Here is a 26,149-nt window from a genome sequence, read left to right as displayed (position 1 = left end):
CGGAGGAGTGGGAGTGGTGAAGCTTGTGCTACACAGTGTCCCCATCACCACCAGACATGATTTCTCCAGTTCTTCTTCCTCTCTTGCTTGAAGCTGTTGGTGTAGATAAAGTTAAAGCTGAGATCACAGACAACGCTTATGCCAGATACGGAAGCAACCACCCACTCTGAGCTCTCCCTGGCCGTGTCCACCCTGAGAATTCGAGGTTACTGATACAGGGATCACGTCCACCGTGCTCACCTCTGTTTCTCCAGCACTCACTAGAGCGCCTGCAGACACAATCATTGTTTTTTGGATGAATGAATTTATGGATGAATGAGCAACTGTGGATATTGGTGAGTAAATATTGTTTTAATTATAATTATAGAAAGAATAAATATTTTGCTCAGTGTTGCCCACTGAAAACAAATTTGTTTGAACAGCAGTTCAATTACATCAAGAATAATTGCCCATTGCTGTATTATAGACGTAATCCAATTCCTAGAGAAATTAGCACATGCATTTTAAAAGCATAATTACAACTGACATTAAGTGACGTCCCTGTGGCTTCTTTCCTGATGACAGAAAAGTAAAAAGTTCCATAATACAGCAACAGTGACTCACCTTTCTGTCTCTGAGGACTCTTCCTCCCAGCTCAAGTATGACATATGCTTAAAACATGAAACCAGCCCCATTCCAAATAAATATGACATTGGACACTTCTTCAAGGACAAACATTTTATTGCAATATAGGCACTTGGCAGGGTAAATATGTCGTTACAAAGTGTTTTAAGTTTATATGCTTTCTACAGTGACCAGAAAAATCAATCCACAGTGTAGATTTCTTTGCTGAGGTTGCAGACTTCAGAAGGCAAATAGTAAAACCCATTTGTTTATGGTAAAGTAAGAAGGCACATGTAGCCAACTTTTTTACCTAGAGAAATTGTATTATTTAGTCAGTGATGTCCTTCTCTTCCCCAAATTAAAATTGCTATGTAGCATATATCACTTATCGTTTTTTATAAAGAAATAAAATCACTTGTCTGAGAGAACTGTGGAACCCTTTGAAATCACTGGCTCCGATCTGAGGGTTACAAAACCAGACTTGAGAATCTCTGTAATAAAATGTAGAAGATCGAGCCTGAAGACCTGTAGTTCTTCACACTCAGCCTCTTTATAAAGCTTTTGGACAAACTGGAATCTTATCCTTGTGGTCTCTAAAATACGTTTTTTTTTTTTGAAAAGAGAGTTTACTCTGCATAATGCAAAGCACTACTGTCTTTAAGCTGCAAAGGAAAAAAATGACAAGCTAATTATTTTTCAAGGAAAATATTCTTTCTTTGTGAAAAGTCAATAGTAACATATCTAAAGTCATGGAATTTTTGCTGAAGACCATGTCTTGAGGTTTTATGCATTTCAAATGATTTGCCCATAAGAGAGATCCCCAGAGCAGCCTGCAGAGGCTTTTCGAGCTGCTCATTTAAATCACAATAACCTTGCTCCAACCTGGAAACCACTGAAGCAAAACAGATAAATCTGTATTAAAAGCAAGACAAACTCATGGTAATATGAAGCTATTCCACTCAACATGTTAAAACAGATAAGGAAATTTTAATGCACTTCAATTTCCTGTTCCATCTTCAAATGGAACAATCATCGGACTTAATCTAGTGGACTTGTCTTTTGTGAAATATGTACAGAAAAATTCCTTGTGTTCTCAGCTACATCCTTCCACTTGGTGTCTGGTCTACGGATGGGTAAAGGGAGGGCACTGATTGGGCACTGATTGATGTTCATCCATCCAGTGAAGTGACAGGTACTCTCATTTAGGGTTGGAAAAATCTCTTAGCTTTCCAAGGTGGGCCAAAAGCCCTGAAGTGAGCACAGGGAGGAAGCTGGGAAGCTCCGGTGTGGGCTCAGCCTGGGCCCTGACCTCCTCGCTTCCTTGTCACAATGCTCCTGGAGAGAAGGGCAGTCCTGGGCGAGGCTGGGTACTGCTCCTTTGGCTCCTGGCCTTAATGGGCAGCACATCGGACCATCTGGCCACCTGCCCCTTGGACTTTGGACTTGATTTAAGAGAAGACTCCCCAAGGGCAGAAAGCCCAAGTAAAAACATCTCCTTGCCTGACAGCCAGCCCCAAATAGCCCCGGCACAGCGGTGTGGTGGGTGATCAGTTCTCACATTTCCTGAGCACCGGGACACAAGCAGTTCCTTGTTAGGCACTAGGGATATTCAAGTGACTTGAGAAGGCAGGGAGCCATTATTCAAGGCTGTGTGTGCAGGAAGTACACAGGATGACTAAACCCTAGTGTCTGTCCTTGAAGGAAGGAGCCCCTGGAGAGACAGGAAGTAAACATAATTGTAATATTCTAAGCCAAACGCAAGGACATGAGTGAGCACGGGCACTGCGGGGACCAGGGGAGGAGTGACTGCCACCTTCTTTACCTACAATGAGATCCTTCACAAACGTGAGGATCTAAACACTGTAAAAGAAGTTGAAACAATTCAATGTGAGAGTATACTGATCCTGATTATTCTTCATCCCTTATGACCTAGAAAGCCAAGCAATTCTTCATGGAGAGGTGGAGAGGGAGACATTTTAATTCCTGGTTAAATGGTCAAACTATGGGACAAATTCTTTTAAAAACTGATATAAACTACTTGCTGATGATGATCAAAACAAGCTCTTAGGAGAGTATGTTGGGATCTAATATTAAAATTTGTGGAAGGAAACTTCAAGACGTGGAACTGGGACTAAAGCTTTCAGGAAATAATCTGGTATTTTTCTGAAGGACAAGAGGACACATCTTTTTAATCTTTTACAAGTAAGTCCATTCCACCTTTAACATTAACAGGTAAAGGTCAAGATCCATTTAGAGGACGTATTTCCGTCTATTTCCATTAAAGTGTAAGCTCTGGGGGAAAGGAGCAGAGTCGTTTTCACCACAGTATCCCAGCACCTGGGACATAACAACTTGCTGAACAACTAAACAAATAATTTCCATTTCTGGTAACATCTTTGGAACTTAACGATCTATAGCTTGGTTTTTCTCTCCCTCTCTCTCTTCCTTTCTTGTTCCCTTTTCTTTCCCTCTTTTCTTCTTTCTTTCTTTTTTAATTCACTGTATTCACTTCATTCCCTCCTGAGAATAAACCAGGACTGTTTCCATGGAAAGACAGAAAGTTGTCATATTTTTTCTTTTAGATTAAGTTCCTTTGGGCCTTTTAATTTATACTAGACAAGCACCTTATCTTTTCATTTTTTTTTTCTTTCTTGCGTCCTTTTGTTGTTGTTGTTTGACTGTGCCTAACACAGCATGTGGCCTAGAATAGCTGTTCAAATGATGTCTGTTTAATTGGTAGGCTTTATGCCCGATAATTCAGCTAAGCTCTTTCTCTGCACAGTCTAAGGCTAATTTGGAATGCTTTCAGGCGTAAACATGCCCAGGAAATTTCCTTGTCTCATCTGATTTTCTCCAAAAAGTGATTAATTTGTAAGAATTAACAAGATTAATTAGTAAGAAATTGATAGCACAATTAGGAAGAGGCCCAGACAGCTGCACAGACCACAACCTTCCTCCGTTTCTGCTCCCCATCTCAGCTTCCCCTGAGATGTCTCAGGCTCTGTGGGGCTGCACACAGCCTCCCTTTCTTGCAGCCTGAATGTGGACTAATGCTGAGTCCTTAAGAGACCGTGAGGCTGGTATAGTAAGTAGACGGCGAAGCTGCGTTTACGGTATGCCTTTGCATTCTTACAAAAAAATTAAGAAGCCTTGAAGTGCATGGGAGGAGAATGTGCAGAGCGCTCCGACTGTCTTCTCCACAGCGACCTCCCTCCCGGGACACCCTCAGCTGCCTCTCAGCCCACACACTCCGTTACCTTTGTAATTCCTGTCAAAATGCTAAAGCAGTAAGTCCTGGCAGAACAGTTCCACCGCACAAAGGGCTGCCTCAGGGCTCATGCTCTACGCGCATTCCCTCTAGCTTCGTGACACAAATTAAGGAAGTACTTCATAATTTTTTTTTTTCTGTTCTGGTAACAACTCGCAGGCAACCCCGAAGTGTATCCTTGAGCTGTAGCCTTTCGGCTGAGTTTGTTCAAAGAAAGACTTTTGGCAAATTGTCCCTTTCACTCCTCCGAGGGCCGCTCTGGGGGATCTTCTCTCTGTGAATCTAGGCTATAGGTGTCTGCGTCACTCTCAACCACCCACTGACACTCGTGAACGCGGGTGGCCTTACTCTTCTTTGCCTCCACGCTAGCGGTAGCCTGGGCTGTGCTGTGACTCCCTCCCACCGCCTCTTCCTGCAGAGAAACCTGGCTCTCACCGGGGCTGACGGGGTCACAACTTAACTTGCAACCTTCTTGGGGCATAGCCTCAGCCTCCACAGCGCACCTGGGCCCTCCTCCCTCGAGGGCGTCCAGTCCGGAGGACCCGGCCGTGAGCTCCCTCTCCGTGGGCTCCCCGGCCTCCGCTGGCTCCTCTAAGGGGCCTGGGCCCCTGGGGCCCTCGCTGAGCCCCCCGCAGGCTGGCTGAGCCTCTGGAGACGCCCCCAACTCTACCCCACCAGCCTCAGCCTCGGGAGAGGGAGGATGGACCTCCCTCTCACTGACTTCACTTTCTTCGCTGTTGACCTGACTAGAGGCAGCTGCTTGATCGGTCTCTGTGTAGATTTGGGTCGTTTCCTCTTCTTTTTCAATTTCTTGGGGAACAAGGGTCTCCTTACTTGTATCTTTTTCAATCTCAGGCGCGGCAGATTCCCCTGGTACTTCAGTGGTCACCATCAACAAATTTCTGAGCTCTTTCAAGGAGCCCAAGGCGGAGGTGGGCTCTGGCTTTTCCTGGGTGGGTTCTTGGCCCTCATGAGTCTCTCCAAACTCCAGCTCTGACGAGTGTTTGCCCAGGGCTCCTGCTGTGTCTTCTGTAGCCACCGGATTCACAACAGGGTCATCTGTGCTTGAAATGATGACCTGCCCGTCCCCATCTGGGGGCGGGCTGGGCATAGGGACCCCTGGCTGTTTTTTTTCCCCTGACTCCTGGAATACCTCGTTACTCAGGATCTCACTATCTGGAACTTCCGGCAGAATGGCCGAGGCTCTCCTGGCAGGGCTGGCCTGGTTTGACCCTGCAGGAGTTTTTAGATCAGTTAAGCTGGACACGCTTTCACTGGGCAAGGCCATGTTGTCTTCAAATAAATTGTGTTTCTTCAGGATAGCAGCTTCCTTTATCACTGAGGGATGCCAGAAAACAAAACATAAGGTTAATACTCTGCCCTGGCCAACCTGGATTTTCTGATTTTTATCCAGAAGCCAAACTCCCCTCTCAGCTTTTCTGGCCATCAAAATTTCCCAATTTCAAGTGCCAGCTTACATCCACCCTCTTCCAGGTAGTCTTCCCTGATGACCAGAGCCTACAAACGCGTGCCAAACCCTGAACCTCTGTAATGTTCATTCATTCATTCCTTCACTCATTTACTTCTTTCAGACAGCACACATTGACTGGACATCAACTATGGGACAGACTCTGAGAATCCAAAGATGAATAAAGTATGGCCTTGGCTTTCAAGGAGCTCAAGTCTATAACAGCACGATCTGTATCACCCGTGGAGGCCCCCAGCACATTTCATTAGCTGCTAGTATGTGGGGCTCCAGTTTGCCTACTTTGACTGAACTCCTTTAGGGCAGAACAGGCCTTAACTTTCTCTGCTTTTACTCAAAGTCCAGTCCTGAAAGTGTAATGGGTCCTCAGTACTGAGCATGCAGAGAGAGCTCTGTTGACCTGCAGTGTCCAAACTGAAGGCCTATGTACCTCTAACTCAGCCCTAGAGGCCTTGAGAGGAGTAAAATCAACAGTAACAACCAGCAGCTGACATTTCTGACAACCAGCCTCCACCTCTGGCTGTGCAGTGATCTCACTCACACCCAAGGGGATGCCATTCACATCAGGGACAGCATAGATGTGGGTATTCAGCATAGTAATTTTCCAGCAGGCAGCAGAAGCATGTCCTGCTTGAACCAAAATCAGTATGTCATGACAATTTTTTGACAGAGAGCAGTCAGGTGTCTGGAGGAAGGGAGCCTTTTTCTAATTTGCCCAAAGGTGCTATGGTGGCCTTGACTGAGCCCTTCCTTTGTGCAGATACTGTGCTGACGTCTTTTTTTTTTTTTTTTTTTGCGGTACATGGGCCTCTCACTGTTAGGGCCCCTCCCGCTGCGGAGCACAGGCTCCGGACGCGCAGGCTCAGCGGCCATGGCTCACGGGCCCAGCTGCTCCGCGGCATGTGGGATCTTCCCGGCCCAGGGCACGAACCCGTGTCCCCTGCATCGGCAGGCGGACTCTCAACCACTGCGCCACCAGGGAAGCCCTGTGCTGACATCGTTATACTCCTTATCTCACTGGATGAGCTACTTGGACCTGGGGCTTGTGCTTAGTCAGCTTTCTGTGTGGAGGGGTTTTGGTGATGCTCTGTGGAGACCAGATATGCTTCAGGCCTATAGTTTTAGGGATGGCCCTCTCCAGCCCATTTATATCCAAGTTTTCCTGTCTACACTCCTATCCCAAACAAGGACTGATTCCATGGGACACCGGGTGCTAGAGTCTTAACAAGACTCACAGAGGACGGAGTCATCGCCCAGTGTCTTTCTGTCCAGCTGAGCGGAGGTGAGGAATGTGCTGAGAGAGCAGAGCAGCTGGGAAGCCCTGCTACTGAATCACCCGCTCCAGGCTGGGGAGGGGTTGTGAGCCTGTGGCTAAGAAGAGCCCTTTTTCCTCTGTTCTGTCTGCAACAGCTGGAGGAAGATAGCTGTTCAGGAGACACCCTGGGTTTAATGTCTCTAAGCCTTAGTTTTCTCATCTGAAAAATGAAGCTTAGAAATCTCCTCTCGGGCTTCCCTGGTGGCGCAGTGGTTGAGAGTCCGCCTGCCAGTGCAGGGGACACGGGTTCGTGCCCCGGTCCGGGAAGATCCCACATGCCACGGAGTGGCTGGGCCAGTGAGCCATGGCCGCTGAGCCTGCGCGTCCAGAGCCTGTGCTCCGCAATGGGAGAACGGGAGAGGCCACAACAGTGAGAGGCCCGCGTACCGCAAAAAAAAAAAAAAAAAAAAAAAAAAAAAAAAATCTCCTCTCACAGAGTCCTTATCTGGATTGAAAGAGAAATAATATCTAATGGGCCAGTGGAGTATGAGTCAAATCATATGACTGCTCAGGGGACGTCCCTTCTGTCCCTGTTCTCTGTCTCCCCAGCTCCTCCTGTCAATTTCCTCTTCCCCTTTCATTCCTGTTGATAAAACCTAGCTGGCCTCCCAGGGTCCACTCAGGGGTACTCCCCTCTATCTAGAGCTTTCTCCAGCACCAGGGAAACCTTCCTTACCTTTCAGCGTTTCATCAAGGAGGATCTGATGTAAAATCTCCTCGTAGACATTTTCAACATGGATCATATTGGTGTGATCTGCAAAGATGAACTGCTCGTATTTCTGAAGCTCCTGTAGAGGAAGAGATAAGAAGACAAAGGGGACAAAGCATGAGATGCCAGTTCTCAGAGGAGCTATGGAAAGGACGGCTGTCACTTGTGATGCCCCCTTGGAGTGTGATGCCTTGGTCATTCCCCTTCCCTTTCCGCAGGCACCATTCCCTGTACTGGGGACATGCTCTATGCCCTTCGAGGGGGCAGACACCAGAGATTCTGATCATCTCAAGGCCTTGTCAGTGGGTCTGGGGCCCTCCTTGTTTTCATCATAACCAAAACATTTCCTCCCTCTTCTGCTTCTGCTATTTTTTTAAATGCTACAAGTACTTTACTAAGGTATAAGTTATACCCAGAAAAATGCACACATTTTAAAAGTACAGCTCAATGATTTTAAATGTATAAATATACTCATGTAACCATAACCCAGATCAAGACAGAAAACACTTCCATCACCCTCATACCCTTTTCTAGTCCACACTCCTCCCACCCCAAGAGATAAGCACTGATCTTGTGTCTATCACAATAGATTAGTTTTTCTTGTTCTTTAAAATTATATAAATGGAATCCTGTATTCTTTTTTTGTGTTTTTTTTTGAGATTCGTCCATGTTTCCACACGTAGCAGTAGCTCATCCCTTTTTATTGGTAAATGGCACTCATATGGGTAAACAAAAATTGTTTATCTATACTCCTATTGATGGATATTGACTGTTATGAACATAACTGCTATGAATATTCTTGTGCATGATTTTGTGGATTTAGGACTTATTTATCTTGAGTGTACACCTAGAAGTGAGATTGCTGGGTCCTAGAGTAGAGGTATGTTTAGCTCTCTTAGGATGGGACCCCTTTTCGGGTGTGGAGAATCTCTAGTCAAAGACTCTTCAGAAATGTTCTCCTCTTTCCCTCCAACTGGCCCTGGAACTCACTGATTCCATCTAAGGCAATCCAGGCATCATGCAAAATCCTTTAACACTTCCTGCTTTCCAAGAGTTTCCACATGGCTTGCCTGTTATTGGTATGAGGTCAAGTCGTGGATCAAAATGAACTAAATCATATCCTAGTGATTAACTCAGTAATCCTTGCACCTGATGGTGCTGGAGGAGGGCTCCTGACATCTGGTTCTCAGAGAGCCAGGGACTTAGCAGTGGGATTCAATGCCTTTTGCCTGGAGGGAGAAGATTTACAGCAGGTGATCAGAAGCCACCACATTCAGACAACTCTCAGTGCTAGGACTTGGGGTTCTGTAGCCCAGGACCAGATCACAGTGGGTAATAATGGGACCCCTTTATACCCACCCTAGGGAAAGCCACAGGACTGAAGAGACATGAGCTTCCATGATCTCAAGAGGGTCTGTGGGACAGGACAGACATACAGAAAAGTGCCACATGGGAAGAGAATTGCCCAGGAACTGGACACTGCCCTGGACTAGCTGTGGGACCCTAGGCAAGCCAGGTCACTGCTCTGCGCCTCTCTCTACCTCTGTAAAATGAGGGGCACAGGCTCATGTCTGCAACACCTTTCATCTCCCCATGTGGTCTTCCGCTCCTTAGTCCCCTGACTGTTATTCATCCCTCAGGACTGGGCGAAAACACGACTCTGGGAAGTCCTCTCTGCCCCCATAGGCAGAGTTGGGCACCCTCCTCTGAACTCTGCGATCACTCTTCCCCACAAGGCTTCTGTCGTGCTCATCACAAAGTCCACGGTGTACCTGTCTCTGTCTCCGGCCTCTAGGCTGTGAACCCCAGGACAGCAGGGACACTGTCCTGGCACAGCGCCTGGATCGTATTGGATACATATTTTATATATGTTTGCTGAATAAATAAACAGTAGACCTTTAAACTTTCAACCAGCTAACTAATTCTGCAGAGAGGAATCATTTCTAGGGGAACTTATTGTGATGCGTACAACTTGACAAAACAGGTCTTCTATACTGAATTGATCAAACTGTGACATATATTGAATTCCCTGGATTCACTAAATTGGAATCCCTGAGGGTGGGTCTGGGAGAATCAGAATTTAAAAAAGAATCTCCCCAGGCAATTCTAAGGTGCAGCTTGGGTTGAGTACCGCAGATCTTGGAAGCTGTGACTTAAAGAACCGAGGGAAACACACTTCAGTTAAATAAAGAATCCTTCTCTGAAGCAGATGCTCCCCTAATTTATTTATTCTGTAAATCCAGATGTTTTTAAATTTCTTGACCCTGATACAATATCCTTCATTACTGAAAACGCTGGGCCTTTCTCTTGAAACCAGTCTCTCTTGATTAAAAATCACAAGAGCCTCTTACAGATTGGGTACAACTCTGCGGATTCCTGGGAAAAGGGGAGCAGACTGGAAGGGGGACTTTCCTTGCTCTTCTGCCCTCATGGGAGGATGTGGCTCCAGGCCCCCAGATTGCCTTTGGAATTGGAAAAGAAAACTCAGCAGAACATCTGCGTGCAGGCATGTCCAAGGTGCACTGAGTCATCCTTTGGATGGCTGGACTGTTCTATCCACATCAGGCAAGAGACAATCGTATAGACAGATTCTTTACTGCCCTGATTTGATCAGATCCTTTTCTATGAAAGAAATATACCCTCAGAAAGGAGGGCCAGGTACTAGAAATGCCCATGGTTTTCTGAAGAAAAACAGCATTTACAGAATATAAAAATGACCAAAGAAATTTCCGCAGTAAAATAACTCACGCAAAGGATTTTAATGTTCCAATGCTTGGAGACTCTCTAAGTTGCCAAAAAGTCCTTTTTAAATTCTAAAAAGCTCTTTATCGTTTGTGCCAAGAGGGAGCCGGCCTTGCAAATGTCCCAGCTCATAGATCATGTAGCAGGAGTAAAGGCAGTAGTAAATACCATTTTCTGAGTACATACCATGTTATCAGTGAGTGGGATCTAGGTTCACACTCTGGCGGTTCCCAGCTCTGTGACTTTGGGCCCATTCCTTAGCCCCTCAGGCTTCCTCATTTGTGCAATGAGGATATAAATAGTACCTCCCCATAGGGTTGTCATGAATGTCATGGAGACAACCCATACAAAGTGCCAAGCACATGCAAGCACGTATCAAATGTTCACTGTATCACCCTAGCCTTCTCAGTCTTAAGAAGGATACTGCAAAGTATTATAATCTCCATTTTCTTGATGAAATCTAGGCCAAGAGAGAGGAAAAGTGATCTGCCCGAGGCCCCAGAGCTCATACACAGAGGAGCTGGGACTTGAACCCAGGTCTTGACCCAGCCTCCACAGTTGGCTCATCCACGACCCTGCTCTACAGACTAAGTCACGTCTTCACAATCATGGCTGTCACTGGTTGCCTAGTGTCCGTGGCAGCTTTAAATGGTTTCAGTTTCATTGATTTCAGTAAGCATACGTTACTGGATTTAACAGAACAAATAGCCTTCTGTAATCGTGTTACTTAAGGTCTCTTCATGGATGTAGAGGTCAAGTTTCAGAGGACACGTTGGACCTGTGAGTCACACCATAATGAGGAACCCCTGGTATCCTCAGGCATTCTATGTCAACCCTTAACTTGGCTCAGACTCTGATCATTACCCTTTGAGATTCTGTCTTGTCCAAGGGTCAGCAAATCCAGCCAGCTGCTTGTTTTTGTAAATAAAGTATTATAGGAACACAGACTGCCCATTTGTTTATGTATCACCTATGGCTGCTTCGGTGCTGTAACAGCAGAACTGAGTGATTGCAACAGAAACAGTATGGCCGGGAAGCCTAAAATATTTACTATCTGACTATTTATTGGAAAAGTTTGTTGACCCCTCCCTGGTCAAATACTGTGTGTAAGCACATCATGACCAAAAAAAATTGCTTGAACTTCATAGGCAACGACAGCAGGCTCTGGAGTAGCCCATCCCCTTACTGGTTTGCACACGGACGCCAGTGCCTTCTGCACGGTGGGAAGTGTGATTTGAACCAGCGCCTCTTGAAATATCCTCTTCCGGATGGTGCTGCTGTCATAATCATATTGCTGTCAATACAGAGATAGAAACATAGGCTAAATAGCAACATTACAATCTGTTCACTTTCGCTTCAACAAAAAACTCAGCTACTCACTTCGTCTCCCTTTCCCCCCCTAATTTCTGAGGACCCTTGTGGTGTTCCAAGGTTTCAGAGATCTTTCTGTGCAATTCTCTCACACTCTAAGGAAAGGTTATGACTGCTAATGACCCATCTTACCCTCCCCTCTCACACATGTGGAAACTGAAGTAAGATTAAAAAAAAAAAAAACAGAGTGACTTCTGTGTTAGAAAGTTGAAGACAGAACTGGGGGATGAGTTATTATCTCACCACCCCTGTCCTGAGTTGTCCATGGGAGTCATGATCATCTCCTTCCTTCACTCTACATCCTGAAAGCAGGATTGGTAGGTTGTAACGATTTCCACAAGGAAAGAGAGCATCTAGCTCACAGCTACATTAACACCATGGCATGTTAACCAAAGAGTGCAGTATCTGGAACTGGCAAGATGATGATTCACTCTGTTCTACATGGAACATCCATACCTAGAGACCAGGGTTTGGTTTTATGTGTTGCTTTAAAGTGGGGAAGGCACAGACAAACTGGGGCATAGTCACAGGCATGTAAGCAGAATGGTCAGGCCAAATAAAGAATGGTTAGGGCTTCCCTGGTGGCGCAGTGCTTGAGAGTCCGCCTGCCGATGCAGGGGACACGGGTTCGTGCCCCGGTCCGGGAGGATCCCACATGCCACGGAGCGGCTGGGCCCGTGAGCCATGGCCGCTGAGCCTGCACGTCCGGAGCCTGTGCTCCGCAACAGGAGAGGCCACAACAGTGAGAGGCCCACGTACCACAAAAAAAAAAAAAAAAGAATGGTTAAAGAGATTTATACTGGAGATAATAACTTGGGGCAAAATCATAGCTCTATTCAAACAACCAAAGGCTACCATGTGGAAGAAGGACATGAGCAGAGGGTAGAACTAGAATTACCAGTGGTGAGAACTTTGGCTTAGCATTAGGAAGTATGTTCTTGTAGACAAAAGTGTCCAGGAAAGAGATGGACTGTCCTGAGAGGTAAAAATTGTGTTGATGTGGCAGGTGGCATTGACATTGGGACTATCTTTTCTTTTTCAATGGCAGGTTCATTATTTTGTGTGTTACCGTGACAAATATTGCTTTTAATCTCAATGATTTGGTTGCCAGAGTTTCCTACTGCCTGTGAGGCATTAAGATCAGGTCTGAAATTCAGGGACCACCTCCTAGGCTCTGTGAGACTTTGATCTTCTGTTCCAAAGCCCTGCTTAGGGAAAGTAGGTAATAAAAAATTAGTGGACTAGGCTTAGGGATAGTTTTAGCTCTAAGCTCACCACGGACTAGCCTGTTGAGCTTACGTAAGTCATGTGATATCTTAGGAGGTCAGTTTCCTTATCTCTACAATGGAGACATATTCCAGTGATCTCACAAGTTCTTGTGAGGATCAAATGTAACAGGTTTTTAAAAAAATTTATCTTGGCTGTGTTGGGTCTTTGTTGTTGCGCGCGGGCTTTCTCTAGTTGCAGCGAACGGGGCTACTCTTTGTTGTGGTGCGTGGGCTTCTCATTGCAGTGACTTCTCTTGTTGCAGAGCACGGGCTCTAGGTGCACGGGCTTCAGCAGTTGTGGCACGTGGGCTCAGTAGTTATGGCTCATGGGCTCTAGAGCACAGGCTCAGTAGTTGCGGTGCAGGGGTTTAGTTGCTCCACAGCATGTGGGATCTTCCTGGGCCAGGGATCAAACCTGTGTCCCCTGCGTTGGCAGGTGGATTTTAACCACTGTGCCACCCGGGAAGTCCGGGTTGTTTTTAAAAAAGCTTAAAGATATGACCTATATATGTAAGTTCCTATTATTACAGCCATTTTAATATACACTTACGCATGAAGCACATTTAAAACAATTTCATAAAGCAGGTATCGTGATGGTTAATTTAAATAGGTTTTACTATACTGTAAACTCCTCGAAGAAAGAGGGTGTGCCTTGCCTATTTTTATATTCCATGCAATACCTATCACAATCCTTTGCTTATAGTGGATAGCCAATAAATATCAAGTCCACTTGCTATGCAAGTAAGCCTGGACACGTCACTTCTGGCTGAGGAAGCGACAATGATGCTGAGGACCTGTGGTCCCTAAAGTAGCCACTAGATGGCAGAATAGGCATGAAAGTCGTGGGGGAACTGCTGCTAGGTGATAGTCACGGGTGTCTCAGGGAGGAAAGAGAAGGGGAAAGATTTTTAAAAGGCGAGGCAAGTGAAACAGAGAACTTGGTATTTTCCACTTAACAAAACAAATGGGTCACATTCTTGCTTCATGCTTCCCACAAACGAGAGAACAATTTTACCTTTAAGACTCGGAGCTTAACCTTCTCAATGGCGACTGTGGTTTTGGAGGCCTCTCCTTGGAGATGTGGGGAAAGCAACTGCTCAAAAGTGAATACCGCATTCTCCATTAGCTAGAAACCAAAACCAACACAGAAACAGACCGCAGTTACAGGCTGGGATCACTACCCTCTCCAAGTCTACATCAACTTGGAGAGAAGGAGACGATGACCACCAAAGATGGTCACTACCCTGTGGACGACCCAGGGCAACAGGTCCTCATCCCACTACATGGATTGTGAAATGCATAGGCCCATGGCCACAGTGGCATCAGTAAGAGGCTGGGAAGCACACACACACATACCTATGCATGTATGTACACATGTATGTATCTTTTCTTCTCATCTCTTCTCCTTCCACCCTTAACTGGGAAACCCAAGACCGTGGGGTTGAGGATATCATCATTTTCTGTGGTCATCCCCTTCCTGTGTTCTCTGGTGCCTGTGGTCAGGGCTTAATGAAATGAGGTGGCCCTTTAGTTCTGCACCTCCACTTTCAGATGGATGTAAACCATGCCAGCACACCTCTCGCTCCATTTTCCAGCCTCCCACCCTACTTCTCTTCCTTTCTCTGCCAGGCTGGGAAGGGAGGCAGGGTCAGAGCTCAGTGGAGACCGTGGCTGACATGCTCGTGGGTTAGGGAACGGAAGTAGTTCAGATTTCTTATTCTCTGCACTTGTGCCTGTACCTGTTTCACCAGGGTCCAGTACTATCAAAGGGACTTCAGTCAAACCGTTGACCAATTTTGTTCCTTGTCTGTCTTTAATCCCTCACAACTCAGAGGTTAGATAATAAAGTGTGCCACTTAATCCTGCCTATAACTTTTAAGAAGAAAAATCTCCTTTCTTCCCCAAGCCTGTGATCCGAAAGCATCCAACACAATACCTTTCTCTCAGCACTTTCAACGCTGTAGTGAATTTACCTAAGAATCTGTCTCACTATCAGCTCCCCAGAGTGGAATCTGGCACAGTGTCCAACCCACAGGAAGCTCCCTTTGAACATTTGTGAAGTAGAATTGTGCTCTTAACGGCTTCAATGATCCACCCTTCCTTCATTTAGAAAGCATTAGAATATGGAACGAGTTTGAGCTATTCACTCCTGCCCTGGAGAAAAAGTTCCTTGTGGAGAAAAAAAGGAACCTATCAAGGAGATCCAAGAAATCCAAATTTAAAGCTCTGATTGACTGATTGATTGATTTACTTTTAACTAGGTTAGGGAATTGATTCAAGCCACTGGTTCTCCATCCTGGTTGCATATGAAAAGCAGTAGGGATGGGAGTGGAAGAAATTTTTTTTTAATTACCAAAAAGATAATATCAAAATCACTAGGAGTGTGGCCTAGACATCAGTATTTCTTAAAAGCTCCCAGATGATTCTAATCTGCAGCCAACATTAATAGCACTGATTTGACAAATCAAGTAATTATCAATTAATGCTACTTTATTTCCCTGAGATATCTCTTCTTTATGATGCTCATCAACATGGAAGAAAGATGAGCCAGCTGGAAGAGCACAAAATATGTCCTCAGTCAACATGGTGACTAAAGAAATGGGCCTCATTTCCCTGAGCTACACTAGTACACCTGTCTCATTTGCCGCACTCGTTTCTCTGCTCCCCCATCCTCATCCACGTGGATGACCTCACCGCCCCTACCTCTTGCATGTAGTTCTGCGTCCTCTGGACCACCAGATCGATGTGGGGGAATCTGAAGCGGCTCTTGAGATCCTGCAGGTGCTCCTGAAGCAGGTTGACTTTACTATAACAAGGTTCCATCTTCACGGAATCCAATGGAAGATTCATAAGCCGGTCTAGATGCTGCATTTTGGTGAAGGGAAAAATTACACACCTTCAGACTTAGGAACTATATTACACGACTGTTACATATTACATAAATTCTAAACAATCACACATGTTATTAGACTGAATCACTTCTCAGATCACTATATCTGTGACATCTTCATTGTCTTATTTCCGTTCTTGGATGGGTTCCTAGGGCAGCTCTATTGCTACGATAGAGATTGGTAGAAGAACCAGCTGGACGCTGGAAGCTCCCAGGGCTGCATTCAGTGGGGCTCAGTCTTGTCAAGCTCTTGATGGACTCCAAGTACCCACTACCAGAGCTCAAGAGTTCAGGAAGGCTCTTTGGCACATGGAACTGCTGTGGGCTCACAAGCATCCACAGCCTTCTTTAATGAGTGACATCCCTCTCAGAAAATCCCAGGGAGTTCAGGATGCCCCCCGGACTCTAAGAGTAAAGCCAGAGTCCCCACAGTTCCCTGAGGCTCTGTCAGTGCCCAAGGGCTTCCCTCTGCTAGTGGATGGGGAGGTGGGTGAGATAGGAAGAGGCCTAGCCTAGAAGAGGTACCCAGTTTTAAAACCTGAGGTCCCCCCTCCTCTAGTTTGTACACGTGACAACTTGATCGATGAGGCCATACGACTTCCAGCAAGAGGACAGCAACTGACCTCATCCACTAAGAACCTCAAGTATTATCAACATAGTCTTATACTATGAGTGTTTTTGCCAACAGAATGCATCTTATTTTCCAAGCTTATTTAAAAGTAATTTTAAAAATTGAATATTGGAGATCTAGAATAAACAGGAGGGTGGGTGGAGAAAGAGAAGACAGAAAGAAAGGTGCTGAAAATGGAGGCCTACGGAGAACTGGGGAGTAACACAGTAACAGGGTGATTGTGAATAATACAGGATGTGCTGTCTGAGTTTCAGGTCACAGAAAAGAGATAAATCTAGAGTTCTAGATTTCTCTAAACAAGAATTTAACAAGGGGACTTCCCTGGTGGCTCAGTGGTTAAAAATACGCCTGCCAATGCAGGGGACACGCCACGACTACTAAGCCTGCGTTCTAGAGCCTGCGAGCCACAACTACTGAGTTTGCATGCCACAACTACTGAAGCCCATGCGCCTAGAGCCCGTGCTCTGCAACGAAGAGTAGCCCCTGCTCACCGCAACTAGAGAAAGCCCACGTGCAGCAACGAAGACCCAACACAGCCAAAATTAAATATCAATTAATTAATTAATTAAAAAAGATACAGAAACTTGGTTATTTATAAGAAAAAAAAAGAATTTAACAAGGGCCCACTTTCATTGTGCTTGTAAAAGGAAAATATTACTCCCTTTAAGAAGTGAGTTCTGGGGCTTCCCTGGTGGCGCAGTGGTTGGGAGTCTGCCTGCCCATGCAGGGGACACGGGTTTGTGCCCCGGTCCGGGAAGATCCCACATGCCGCGGAGCGGCTGGACCCGTGAGCCATGGCCGCTGGGCCTATGCGTCCGGAGCCTGTGCTCCATGACAGGGGAGGCCACAACAGTGAGAGGCCCGTGTACCGCAAAAAAAAAAAAAAAAAAAAAAAAAAAAAGTGAGTTCTGGAGAACCTCACTGAAGTAGAATTAATGACCAAAAGCATGCTGTCAAACTTGCCCCTTGACATATAATTCGTAATGTAAATATCATTAAACAGACAGGAGAGGAAAAATCAATCGGTTACCACTTTGCTCCTGTAAGATTGGCAGGAGTTAAACAAGTGATTCCCTAATGCTGACGGGAATATAAAGGAGAAAGTCCTCTGCCAGGTACAACTGGTAGAATTGTAAAATTTTAATTCTTTTTTTGGGAAGCAAATGGAAACATCAGTTAACATGAGAAATATTCCTACCTTTCAGCAATCCTGTCCTAGGCATCTATCCCATAGAAATAAAAGCATCAAAGTAAATGAATATATATAACAAGATTATTTATTGCAGCTTTGTTCATGGTGCTAGCAACATTTGGATGATTGACTAAATCATGGTGTATTCATACATGAAATATTATGCGGTTATTACAAAAAATGATTTAGAGCTAGAACAGTTAACTTAAAAATCGTTTCATGAGGTATTTTTGAATGAGAAAACTGAAAAGCAGAGCAGTACATATAATATAATCCCATTTTTCTAAGAGCAAACTACCTAAAAAAACATAGCCTACAAAATGTGTGTGTTTTATAGGCTATTATGAGCATGGAGAAAAGCACAGAATAGCATATGCTAAGTTGTTAACACTAGTTGCTTGAGTGGAAGGAGGGGATATGGGGGGAGGTGGGAGAGTAAAGTTAAGTTCAAAAAAAGGCTACAATAAGAAACCTCAAAATATTTACAAATGATCTTGTTTATATACAATTTTGTGTATGTATGCATTAAAAAAAAAAGAAAGGGAAAGAAGCAGAGGTGTCTGGTTTTATCCACTGACTTGTAGGGATGTCTATCGTGATATGGCAAGTGTAAAACAAAGCTGCCCAGTTATGTCTGTCAGTGATTCTCAAATTTTAGGATACATCAGGTCCTCTGGAGGTCTTGTTAAAACAGACTGCTGGGCCCTACCCCAGAGTTTCTGATCTGGTAAATCATCAGTGGGGCAGCCATATGATGATGATGATGCTGGTCCAAGGACCATACTTTGAGAAACACTGGTTTTTATCATGAGTCCATACTTTTGGAAGCAGACAAACCAACAAACAGAATTTATATAAATGAGGATATACGTGTATATATTTGTATGAACAGGGGAGAAGCAGGTGAAAACACATACTAAGCTATTTATATTAGTTAATTCAGGGAGTTGGAAGTGGAGAGGGCTTAGGAGTTGGGGGTGGACTAAAATTAGGTGGGTATGGGTGATGGTGATTCATTTTGCCTTTATATAAGTATTTTTGTATACTGTTTACCTTATACAAGCATGTTATTATTTTTGCAACTTGAAAACCATTAATAAAGGAAAGCAGGTAGATAGATGGATGAATGGATGAATGAATAATGTGTTTGAATGAATCGCAGAAAGGCTAGATGAATAGATGGAAGGGGAGCTGAATGGAAGGAAGGAAAGAAGGAAGGAAGGGAGAGAGGGAGGGAGGGAGAGAGGGAGGAAAGAATGAATGAATGCAGATAAAGACCCACAAAAAGGCAGTCCCAGGCAGACAATTCACACTCCACTCCCTGGCTTCGTATCCTACCTCCTTTAGCTGGGCACTGTCTTTGGTGGTCTGAAAGTTCTGGTTAAGTTCATCCACTTCTTTTTCAAAGAGTGAGCGTACTTCACTGAATCCTGAGCTCACCGGTCCCATGAGCTCCTCCAGAATGGATGCCAGGAATGGCTGCACACTCTCTGCACAACTTCTCTCTGCTGGCTGAGCCACCATCGCTGAGGTAGGAAATAGTCAGAAAACTGTGAGTGATGGCAAAATTGGATTCAGAGGCACTGGAGCGGGGCCGGGCTGGACAGTGCCCCACAGAGCCCTTTAACAGCCAAGGCAAGCTCAAATGGGCAAGACAGACCAACACAGTGAGTCCTGTGCCAGCACTCACTAGAATGGAAAACCATCAAAGAGAATCTCTCTTTGAGAATTGGAACAAGGAGAATCTCTCCCCTCCCCAAAATTACCTCTCCCCTGGGATGAAATGCATTTTTCTGCTTGGTCCCTATGAATATATAATGCCTATTACAAAAAAAAAGAAAATGCCAAGGACCCATGTATTTCCTGTCAATCATCATCATTATAAATTCATAGTTTGTCTTCTAAAAACACAATTTATTAAGTTTTAATTCATTTTTCTAAGCGTTAACCAGTCGATATAATTCAATTCCCCTCCCCGCTTCTCCAGGGCCTTTTTAAAAGCTCAAGTACCATCTTTTTGTGGGGCAAATGGAAACAAATTCTAACTGGTTTGCCACCCCGCCTCCCATCCCCACCCCCAATTTTAAAACACACGCTATTTTTTCTGATAATCAAGGATGACATGCTTAGTGACAGAAACATAAAGAGTACAGAAAATCATAAAGAGGGATTAAAAAAAAATGTAACCATATTCTTACTTCCCAGAGGAAATACTGCCGTTTGATTAATTGACTTATTTATTTATTTATTTATTTTTTCAACATCTTTATTGGAGTATAATTGCTTTACAATGGTGTGTTTCTGCTTTATAACAAACTGAATCAGTTATGCATATACGTATGTTCCCATATCTCTTCCCTCCTGCGTCTCCCTCCCTCCCACCTTCCCTATCCCACCCCTCTAGGTGGTCACAAAGCACCGAGCTGATCTCCCCGTGCTATGTGGCTGCTTCCCACTAGCTATCTATTTTACGTTTGGTAGTGTATATATGTCCATGCCACTCTCTCACTTTGTCACAGCTTACCCTTCCCCCTCCCCATATCCTCAAGTCCATTCTCTAGTAGGTCTGTGTCTTTATCCCATCTTGTCTCTAGGTTCTTCAAGACATTTTTTGTTCTTAGATTACATATATATGTGTTAGCATACGGTATTTGTCTTTCTCTTTCTGACTTACTTCACTCTGTATGACAGACTCTAGGTCCATCCACCTCACTACAAATAACTCAATTTCCTTTCTTTTTATGGCTGAGTAATATTCCATTGTATATATGTGCCACATCTTCTTTATCCATTTATCTGTTGATGGACACTTAGCTTGCTTCCATGTCCTGGCTATTGTAAATAGAGCTGCAATGAACATTTTGGTACATGACTCTTTTTGAATTATGGTTTTCTCAGGGTATATGCCCAGTAGTGGGATTGCTGGGTCATATGGTAGTTCTATTTTTAGTTTTTTAAGGAACCTCCATACTGTTCTCCATAGTGACTGTACCAATTCACATTCCCACTAGCAGTGTAAGAGGGTTCCCTTTTCTCCACACCCTCTCCAGCATTTATTGCTTCTAGATTTTTTGATGATGGCCATTCTGACTGGTGTGAGATGATATCTCATTGTAGTTTTGATTTGCATTTCTCTAATGATTAATGATGTGGAGCATTCTTTCATGTGTTTGTTGGCAGTCTGTATATCTTCTTTGGAGAAATGTCTATTTAGGTCTTCTGCCCATTTTTGGATTGGGTTGTTTGTTTTTTTTGTTATTGCACTGCATGAGCTGCTTGTAAATTTTGGAAATTAACCCTTTGTCAGTTGCTTCATTTGCAAATATTTTCTCCCATTCTGAGGGTTGTCTTTTGGTCTTGTTTATGGTTTCCTTTGCTGTGCAAAAGCTTTGAAGTTTCATTAGGTCCCATTTGTTTATTTTTGTTTTTATTTCCATTTCTCTAGGAGGTGGGTCAAAAAGAGAAGCATAGTAAAGATCCCAATTCAGTAAGTCTGGATACGACATGGAAACCTGCATTTATTTTTAAGTGCTAAGGTGATTCTCATGATTAACCAGGTTTGGAAGCAGCAATGCAGTAAAGGAAGTTTGAGTTGGAAGAGGCTTGAGCTCACTCTGTGGATGGAAGTCTAGCTTTGCGGAACTCTTTAAGTCACCTAACCTCATACAGGATCAAAGAAGTACAAACTCATCTCAGTGTCCAGGCCCTCATTTTACAGATGTAAAAAAGGGGGCCTGGAGATGTTAGCTGATTCAACCAAGGTCACACCCTAATTTTCAGATCCAGAATTATAATTCAAATATATTTGTTTATTTTTATTGGCAAATAACTTGCTTATGGTGAGACAAATGGCCACATTCTTATTTCAATTTGCAGAAATATTTCACACAGTTACAGAGGGTCAGACTGCCTCTTACTCTGAGAATCCGAGATGACCAATACTATTGATACTATGAGTAACTCACAAATATTTGAGATATAAAATATTAACCAGGTCATACAATTACTGGGGAAAAACCCCTTTCTATTGTATGATTCAAATATGAAACAATCTATGACTCCTAAAAATAACTTACTTGATACCAAAATGCAAAATCGTTTGCCAGGAAGATAAATGAATTATTTATAAATTAACTCTGAGAGAAGAACTATTTGAAAAGTGTCTAATTGAAATTTCAGAATAATCACGAACACGGGTAATATACATAAAAGATTTAGCAACTGGCTGATGTCCGCTGCTGCATGGGAGCAGAGAGAGGCACAGGGAGGGGTCGTGGAAGGCCATGCTCCTCTCTGCTTGATCCCCCCTTGCCTATGTACCACCATGTGCTCCAGCCCCCTCTCTGTGCCTTTATTCAGTGTTCCTTTCACCTGTGCCTTCCTTCCTCCACCTCTGCTTGTAAACATCCTACTCACCTCTTCAAGGCCAAGTTTTTTGTTGTTTTTTTTTTGCCGGTACGCAGGCCTCTCACTGTTGTGGCCTTTCCCGTTGCGGAGCACAGGCTCCGGATGCGCAGGCCCAGTGGCCGTGGCTCACGGGCCCAGCTGCTCTGCAGCATGTGGGATCCTCCCGGACCAGGGCACGAATCCGTGTCCCCTGCATCGGCAGGCGGACTCTCAACCACTGTGCCACCAGGGAAGCCCTCAAGGCCAAGTTTAAATTTCACCTACTCAGGACAGCCTAAGGCCCAGAACCACCACACAGCTTCCTGAACTATGGTCTGCTGGTGTTTCCTTAATAATCGAATAAATTTTACATCCCACACAGGTATGCTCTGCTATTTTTCAAGGATGCAGGGATGCTGCTGTAATGATTCATGTGTTGTGACACACTAATTCAAGAGCCATACATTAATTCAGTTGAGCAGAGTGATTAAGAGAGAAAATGCTGGGGCTGGGGGCTGGGTTTGTTCTGACTGTCACACTCTACCTTTGGAATCTCAGGCAAATTACTTAATCTCTACCTCAGTTTTCTCATCTGTAAAATGGGGATCATAAGAGTAATTACTCTGAGGGTTATGGTGAGGATTAAATGAGTTCACTGTGTTCAAAGTGCTCAGAACCCTATGTGACCCTCTGGAAGTACTCAGTAACTGTTAGCTTTTACTATACCTGTTAGCATTACCATTCTTTCCCATCAACTGACACTAAAACAGTACTCCCATTGTGAGGAGCCCACATGGTTTTTTTTTTTTTTTTTTGTGGTACGCGAGCCTCTCACTGCTGTGGCCTCTCCCGTTGCGGAGCACAGGCTCCGGACGCGCGGGCCCAGCGGCCATGGCTCACGGGCCCAGCCGCTCCGCGGCACGTGGGATCTTCCCGGACCGGGGCACGAACCCGTGTCCCCTGCATCGGCAGGCGGACTCACAATCTCTGCGCCACCAGGGAAGCCCCCACATGGTTTTTTGAAGTCGAAATGGTTCCTGCTTAGGAACCGCTGTGCTCTCTGTTCTTGTCTCTTTTATGGCATTTATAATATTTTTCCTTCTCTTTCAGTATCTGTGACATGCTTTTTATCCTCTTCTACTTGTAAAATCATGTCTTCTTCTTTGACTCTTCAAAGACCTTGTATTCAGCAGGAGCAGAATAAATGCTTATTAAATGAGTCGGTATTTGTGGGGCAGAACTTAAGCCAGTTGCTTCACTCTCAAGAGTCATACGGGAAGAAATGGAGAGATTGCTACTTTAATACTCCCAAAGTTTTTTTCTTGAAATCCAAAGTCCTTTATCAATGCAGGCTGATGTGCAGTTTCTTGTTTTAAAGGGAGAGAACCAGAGGCCTGGTTACAATGTGTTTCTGATATTCCGTTTTAAAAAGACCTGATCACGATTTCCTTTCAAGGCTTCCTTTAGGAAACAAACCCTAGTCCAGGGCAGAATATTTTCCCATTTTATGTGAAATATACTGGAGCCACAGAGATTTAGGCAAGAGAGAAAGAGAGACCGGTTTAATTCAGGCCATGAGAATGGCCACTGTTAGGCCCAGCTCAGCTCCAGACAAACAGAATGTATCCGGGCACAGGAGTTGGGTGTTGGCAGTTTTAAGCTGTATAAAGCATTTCAATATACAGTCAACTCTAGATCTGTTGAGCTAATAAAGGAATAAGAGATCTGGATAATAGGAAACAGAAAACACTCTGAAGTTAATTTATATCTGGCTTTAGAAGGCATCACCTGAACAGATAAACAACAGATTCAGACACACACTCCTTTGCTCTAGTTATGCCTCCTCCAACCTCCTCTCAGGAGGACCTGTTAGAAGAGCCTGGAGCGAGCTGGGCTGCAGTATGAACAGGGCCTGAAGTGCAGAGGATAACCCACCAAGCAGAAAGTCCCATTAGGTTCTAAGTCTCTTGAGCACAGGAACTGGGTCTTCCCTGTTCACTGCTACAGCTCCATCGCCTTGCTCAGAAAGCACTTAGTGACTATATTTTGAATGAACGAGTGAGTGAATAATTTGAAAACTGACTATCTAAGAAGATTGCTGATAAACAGTCGCAGATGAGCCGGCGTGCTTTCCCTCTGAAATGATGTTCAGCGTGGTGTGCTTTTTGGGATGTAGGAAGGCAGAACCATAGAATTTTACCCTGTAGGATTCCTCAGAGGTCATCTAAGTTCTCTTGTGTGGAAACACGCAAACTTCCTTCTTTCAAGGGCCAGATACTGAACGTTTTCAGCTTTGCCGTCCCTAAGGTCTCAGTTCCAACGACTCAACGGTGCCTTTGTAGCATGAAAGCAGCCTCAGCCAATACACAAATGAGTGGGCACAGCTGTCTTCCAAGAAAATGCTATTTACAAAAATAGGTGGCAGGCCGGCTTTGGCCCAAGGGCCACAGTTGGCTGACCCCAATCTCATAGGCCCTCCCATGTGATTTCAGAGGAGGATACTGAGGCACATAGAAGTTGAGTGACCTCCCTGAGCACACAGGACCATCTACCATTAGAGCTGGGACTATGGACGGTTCCCTACTTAGGATGGTTTGACTTAACGATTTTTCAAGTTTACAGCGGTGTGAAAGCAATAGGCATTCAGCAGAAACTGTACCTCACATTTTGAATTTTGATCTTTTCTGGGGCTAGTGATAAGCAGTAAGATTCTCTCTCATGATGCTGGGCAGTGTCAGCAGCCGCAATTCCCCATCAGCCACCGCATCACGAGGGTAAACAACCGATACACTGACAACCATTCTGTACCCAGACAACCTTCTGTTTTTCATCTTTGGTACAGTATTCAATAAATTAAGTGAGATATTCAACACTTTATTATAAAAGAGACTTTGTGTTAGATGATTTTTCCCAACTGTAGGCTAATATAAGTGTTCTGAGCGTGTTTAAGGTAACTATGCTAAGCTATGGTATTTGGTAGGTTAGATGTACTAAACGCATTTTCAACTTACGATGGGTTTATTGGCATGTAACCCCATCATAAGTGGAGGAAGATCTGTAGGATCCAGATTTATTGACTCTAAGCCCAAAGTTTTTTTCTTGTTAAAGGAAAATCCATTATTCACTGATTCAAATATTCACTGTGAGTCTGCATATACCAGGCATGGTACTAGGCACTGGGAATACCTGAGTGAACCAGGGCAGCATGGCCCTGCTCTTCGAGAGCTTACAGCAGGGAGAGGGCAGGAGCAGAGCCATTACAATTTGGTATGAGAAGTGCTACAACGGGAGAGGTGCAGGATCAGGATACACAGGCACCGCTACAAGGCAAGCAGCAACGTTTCCTCCACCCTGTGTCCTTGACGTTTCCATGTGGAGGCCCTTCAGAGCACCACCAGTACGCTCCTATTTCAAGTGTTATCATCTCCTTCCAAGTCCCTCGTGTAATTCTCCTCTAAAACTAGGAATTCTCACTATGTGATGGAGCCTTAGCTACACAGCTTATTTAGTTTGTAGGAGCATGGATTATCTCCACTGACCTTTGATCTTTCCAATTAAAAAGTTCTTTGAGTTCACAATCTGATCCATGTCTGAACGGATGGTGCCTTCCAGGCCTTTTGTCAGAGCCCTGCATTCCTCCTTCAGTGCACTTAATCCTTCTGAAACTTGATGCCGAACCAGGTTGTAGGCCTCTTCAAGGAGCTGCAACAGAGAACAACACAGAAATTGGGGCTCTGTCGTGCGTCAGCACCTGAGGGAGTCAAGTAGAGGCGGGTGGGTTAATCGCAGACAATCGCAACATAAACAAAACTGCACACACATTCTAATTTGTCTTTCAAAGTTTGAGTCTGTTTGGGTTAGTCCTCGTGTAAGTGAGACTGAGCAGACTGGGCAGTTCTCCACCCAGGGAAGGAATTAGGTATTAAAAAAAAAAACTAAAAAGAGAAGGGAAAGGCATGTTCATTTTGAGTAGCACAGCTGCAGGGCAAAATCATCGCTTACACCGAACCAGGCCCTCTTTCTGTCGTTCTTCTTCCCCTTCATCTTAGGCAGGATGTCTGTCTGAAGGGTTGGCATGAGCTCCTCCATCACCAGGTTACTCAGGATCTGTCAAGAGGAAGAGAGCCTCAGAGCTGGTTCAGCTGGTGACGCCTAAATCTCAGCATCAGGCTAACTGAAGGTGTCATGACCGGCCAACCCCGTCCTGGCTACATAAGATTGTCCTGCGCTACATGAAATCTGTTAGGTTAATAGCTTAACTCTGGGTCTGAGGCCACAGAAATCTCTA

At 44.6% G+C, this 26,149-nt stretch overlaps 1 protein-coding gene across 2 annotated transcripts in view; it reads right to left on the bottom strand.

Moving 5' to 3' along the window:
* Positions 1–710: 710 nt before the first annotated feature.
* The window catches only part of NIBAN1 (niban apoptosis regulator 1), a 236,244-nt gene continuing 210,805 nt past the window's right edge, over positions 711–26,149 (bottom strand). For both annotated transcript variants that reach the window (XM_079935300.1, XM_079935299.1), the window contains exons 7-14: positions 25,864–25,968; positions 25,401–25,563; positions 18,814–19,001; positions 15,466–15,627; positions 13,778–13,888; positions 11,310–11,417; positions 7,349–7,460; positions 711–5,209 (exon numbers count right to left, since the gene is read on the bottom strand). In XM_079935300.1, coding sequence (XP_079791426.1) covers positions 4,110–5,209; positions 7,349–7,460; positions 11,310–11,417; positions 13,778–13,888; positions 15,466–15,627; positions 18,814–19,001; positions 25,401–25,563; positions 25,864–25,968 — 2,049 coding nt within the window. In that variant the 3' untranslated portion in view covers positions 711–4,109. The remainder of the gene's footprint in view (positions 5,210–7,348; positions 7,461–11,309; positions 11,418–13,777; positions 13,889–15,465; positions 15,628–18,813; positions 19,002–25,400; positions 25,564–25,863; positions 25,969–26,149) is intronic.

This window comes from Stenella coeruleoalba (genome assembly GCF_951394435.1).
Source record: "Stenella coeruleoalba genome assembly, chromosome: 1".
Classification (NCBI taxonomy): Eukaryota; Metazoa; Chordata; class Mammalia; order Artiodactyla; family Delphinidae; genus Stenella; species Stenella coeruleoalba.
Note: the sequence above shows the minus strand (reverse complement) of the source record. Positions and strands in the feature narration are given on the sequence as shown.